This window comes from Engraulis encrasicolus, chromosome 7 (genome assembly GCF_034702125.1).
Source record: "Engraulis encrasicolus isolate BLACKSEA-1 chromosome 7, IST_EnEncr_1.0, whole genome shotgun sequence".
In the NCBI taxonomy this organism is placed as follows: domain Eukaryota; kingdom Metazoa; phylum Chordata; class Actinopteri; order Clupeiformes; family Engraulidae; genus Engraulis; species Engraulis encrasicolus.
The window spans coordinates 19,223,417-19,228,416 of NC_085863.1; the positions used below are offsets into that span (position 1 = coordinate 19,223,417).

A 5,000-nucleotide genomic window follows, 5' to 3' on the forward strand; every position below is an offset into this window, starting at 1 on the left:
ATCCACATTATATATGGCTACCCCAGCCCCCTGCTGGTTATAACATGCCATTACATCTCCCCCTTTCAGTAGGCAGTTTAACTGTTTTAGGCAAAACATTACCATAACAACATTCTTTAAACAGTATGGCTATTTTCTTATTTTCATTTACCATATAACCTTAAGGATTCATTTTTATTCATTTCAAACCCCTAAATAAAATCTTAAAGCTCAGCATTAACCTCATAAGCTGATAAAGACACATTTTACCATAGCCATCTTGTATAACTGCATTGACTATTCTGAATACTTTATGTCTACTAAATCTGAACATTGCAATTCAAACAAAACAAAAACATAACATTTTTATTTTACAGCTTGGGTATGGTATATTCCCCTTTTCCCTTTTTTTTTTCTCTTTTCTGTCCAATGTTCAAAGGTCAAGTCTTTCGGGCGGCCTGGATGGTCGGCCCGACCTAGTTGTAACAGTCTCACCTGGTTCTGGAGGTACTGGTACTTCCCTGAGGTGAGAGCGGTTGCGTCGCAGTTGTCCTCCTTCTGCTGTCTCCACCTCGTAGGAGCGCGGTGTGTGAGCCGGCCCCACGACGGTCGCTCTGGTGTTTGTCGGTCTGACCCACACCTGCTGTCCCGGCTGAAGAGGTGGCAGGGTTTGAGTGCGATGTCTCCTGTTGTATGTCTGTTGTTGTTGCAGCTTCAACGCAGCGTCCTTCGTCCTGAAGGTTTGTAGATCTGGCCACTCTGGTTGTAGCTGTGCTGGAGACACTGGAACCGGTGTTTTGATCCTCCTGCCCATCAGCAGCTGAGATGGGGAGAATCCATGGGCCAGTGGAGTGGCCCTGTAGGCCAGCAGCGCCTTGTGAAAGTCTCCCTCTTTCTGCAAGAGAGACTTGACCGTTCTCACGGCCCGTTCTGCCTCCCCGTTGCTACGAGGAAAGCGGGGACTGCTTGTCACATGGGTGAAATCATAGTCCTGTGCAAACTGGGAGAATTCCATGCACGAAAATTGTGGGCCGTTATCTGTGACCAAGACGTCCGGACAGCCGTGTCTACCAAACACAGCTTTGAATCTGGCTATTGTCTGTTTTGCTGAGGTGCTGGGCAGTGTGCAAACTTCGATATAGCGAGAGAAGTAGTCAATCATGACTAAATAGTTCCCATTCTGCCATTGGAAAAGATCTGCTGCGACCCTCTGCCAGGGTCTGCTCGGGAGCTCAGTAGTCAGGAGGGGCTCAACAGCTGTCTGAGCTTCACGCACACATATTTCGCATTTTCCCACCATCTGCTTCACAGCGGACGTGATGCCAGGCCACCAGACTGACTCTCTGGCCCTAGCTAGACATTTGTTGATGCCTTGATGTCCCTGGTGCAGTCTCTGGAGTATTTCAGCTCTCATGTGTTCTGGAATGATCAGTCTCTCACCTTTCATGAGCAGTCCTTCCCCTACATGCAGGCATGACCTGTCCTGCCAGAAGGGTTGCAGCAGTTCGTGCACGTCGCGTCTGTGTTCAGGCCAGCCGTTTGCAATGTAACTGCTGAGGCGTTTGCAGGCGTCATCTGAGCGTTGGGCACTTTTTATCTGTTCCAGCTTTGTAGGTGTGGCTGGGAGGCTTTCCACCACGCTGTTCAGGTAAGCTTGGCATTCTTTTTCCTGGTTGTGCTCAGCCTCGGTGCCTGTGGTTGGAAGAGGCGCCCTCGACAGCGCGTCAGCAGTTATTAGGTTTTTACCTGGGACATGGATAATGTTGAAATTGAATCTGAGCAGCCTGAGTCTGAACCTGATGATCCTTGGCGGCAGGTCATCCAGTGCTCTGGACTTCAGGAGTGAGAGGAGTGGCTTGTGGTCAGTTCTAATGGTAAAGTCCAGACCACTTATGTACCCTCGCAGGCGCTCGCATGCCCAGGTCAACGCTAAAGCCTCTTTTTCTATTTGGGCATATCTTGATTCAGCTTTCGTGAGGCTTCGTGAAATGAAAACGACAGGTCTCCACTCACCGTCTGGCTGTTTTTGTGTCAAGACCCCCCCTAGCCCATATGAGGAGGCATCTGCAGACACGATGGTTTCATGGTTTGGACTGTACTGGGCTAACACAGTCTCTGACCCCATTTCTTTTTTTGTCTCTCTGAACGCTTTCTGCTGGGGTGGCCCCCATGTCCAGCTGTTCTCTGTCTTCAGCAGGTCACGGATGGGCTTTGTGAGGTCAGGCAGGCGTGGTGAAAATTTGCCAACGAAATTCACCATGCCCATAAAGCGGCGAACATCCGCCACATCCCTCGGCTCAGGCATTTCGAGGATCGCCTTGATTTTGTCCGGGTCTGCTCTGATGCCCTGGGCGTTGATGACATGACCCAGGAACCGGATCTCAGTCAGACCGAACTGGCATTTTTCATTGAGGGTGAGCCCAGCCTCTCTGAATTTCTGCAGCACTGTGTGTAGCCTGCTGTCGTGCTGTGCCCTGTCCTGTCCTGTGATGAGAACATCGTCTGCGTGGCAGAGGACTCCATCTATGCCGTCGATGAGCTGGGAGATCCTCTTTTGAAAATGTTCAGGAGCAGACGATATACCAAAGGGCAGCCTTTTGAAGTAGTAGCGGCCCTCTGGCGTGATGAATGTTGTCAGCAGCATCGACTCCTTGTGTAGTGGCACCTGCCAGAAGCCTGATGTCGCGTCCAACTTTGTGAAGAATCTGGCACCTTCCAGTTTGGCCAGCGTTTCGTCCACCGCAGGCAGGATGTGTCTCTCTCTGATGACATTTTCATTCAGGTCAACGCATATGCGTATTTTTCCTGTGGGCTTCACGATCGGCACCATGCCCGCGCACCACTCTGTGGGTTCTTCCACGCGGGCTATGACCCCCAACTTTTCCATCCTGTTTAGCTCCTCTTTCACCTTGGCGCGGAGAGGAATGGCCACTCTCCGTGGTGCTGAGAGAGCGTAGGGCAGGGCGTCTCCTTTAAGCTTGATTTTGTATTCACCTTGGAGCTGGCCTAGCCCTTGGAAGACCTCTGGATATGTTGAGCGGAAGGATGCCTCCGTGTCGTCTACGCTGTTCAGCTGAGGGATCATGTGCAGTCTCCGGATGGCAGGAAGACCCAGTAGAGATGTGGTGAGGTCTTTCACGATGTAGACCTCCTCCTCGATCTTTCTGTCGCCCCTCTGGATGACTGCAGTCACTTGCCCCATGACATGCAGAGGCTGGCCTGAAGGCCCCAGGAGAGGCCTGCGTGCTGCTGTGCAGGCGCCATGTTTGTGTTCATCATATTCTGTTTCCGGAATGGCAGTCACAGAAGCACCAGTGTCCACTTTAAAACATACAGGCCCGCCATTTACAGCAAGTGTCTCAGTCCATGTGGATGACTGTGAGTGGTTCACAGCCCCCAGGTAAGCAACTGAATTGTCCTCATCTATGCAGTCTACTTTTTGTGCACCTCTGCACACAGCAGCATAGTGTCCTTTCTTAGAACATTTTCTGCACTCGACGTCCTTTGCTGGACACTCCTTCCAGGAGTGTTTTGGAAATTTGCCGCATTTCCCACACGGTTTCGGCTTGGCTGTATGCTGCGGGTGAGGCGGGGTGAATCCCTGCGCAGCCTTTTTCCCGCTCAGTTTTCGCCTGGATATCGCATCCACTTGCCCCGTTGCCTCGGTTGACCGTAGAACTGCCTGTTGCTTTTTCACCTCTTCGTGCTGCTTAACTTGCGTTACTGCCGTCTTTAAGTCCAACTTTTCATTTAGTTGCATTCTTTCTGACAATTTTGCATCGCGTATGCCCACAACAATCCTATCTCGGATCAGTTCCTCGCGCAGCACACCGAATTTACAATGCTCGGCAAGTTTATGCACTGCTGTGATAAAGCTCTCTGCAGATTCGCCTACTTCTTGGCATCTCTTATTAAATTTGGCTCGTTCATAAATTACGTTGGTGTTGCCAACAAAGTGTTCATCAAAAGCCTTTTTTACTTCATCGTAATTGGCCACTTTAGCTGCCTCTAAACCAAACGAATCCAAAATGTCCTCGGCTTTGTCGCCCATTGTATAAATCAGAGAATTCACCTGGAAAGCGCTGTCTTTGTCTTTCAGTCCCGATGCGACTCTGAAGCGTTCGAAGCGTTTGATCCAGGCTGGCCACGAACTTGGCTCGTAGTCAAAAGCTCCGGGCGGCGTGATAGTGAAGATGTGGTCCATGCTACCTGGCGTTGTTAGCTGGTCGCTAGCTTCTTAGCTTTCGCCGACTTCGCTCCCTTTTCACCGTTGCACGACACACACTCTCCTATATCCACCGAAAACTGCACAAATAGTTGTCACAGTTCTTCCGCATCGACTCTTCCTGTCGTGGGTTGTCGAATTCTGACACCATGTATTGTTCCTTACACTTACTATTAGTAATGACTCAGGACACAACTGTCAAGATGTATATCTCAGTACGTTTAATACTCAACTGATTCATGTGTCATCGATCCACATTATATATGGCTACCCCAGCCCCCTGCTGGTTATAACATGCCATTGAAGTGTGTTGGATTACCTGGCGGAGTTGTAGCTGCCACATCCAAAAAAGTCACACGCCCTGACCCTGTTATGGTGATGACCTGCACACAACACATCCCACGCTCCCACTGCAGAAGGAGAGAGAGAGAGAGAGAGAGAGAAAGAGACAGAGGCAGAGGGAGAGAGAGAGAGAGAGAGAGAGGAAGAGAGAGAGAGAGAGAAAGGAAAAAGAAAATATAAAGGACAACATCAGCAGATGGGGGGAGGTGGAAAGAGGTAGGGATAGAGAAAGAATAAGGCAGAGAGAGAAAGGTGGTAAGAGGAGGAGAGAGTGAGAGAGGCAGAGTAAGAGTGTGAGAGAGAATCATTGCCACACCTGGGTCTCAAAGCATGTAGTGTATAAGTGGAAAACACGAAAAACTAAAAGTGTGTGAATGTCAGACATTTAACAAGTTGGTTGACATTTGACTTTGGACGCCACAGCAGTGGATCCTACAATGACTGACGCCGCAGC

The 5,000-nt window shown here is 49.9% G+C and overlaps 1 protein-coding gene across 1 annotated transcript in view; it reads right to left on the minus strand.

Moving 5' to 3' along the window:
- Nucleotides 1–5,000, minus strand: part of LOC134452560 (uncharacterized) — a 10,037-nt gene that overhangs the window by 3,552 nt on the left and 1,485 nt on the right. The window contains exon 3 of the mRNA XM_063203018.1: nt 4,524–4,614. Within this exon, the coding sequence (XP_063059088.1) occupies nt 4,524–4,614 (91 nt within the window). The remainder of the gene's footprint in view (nt 1–4,523; nt 4,615–5,000) is intronic.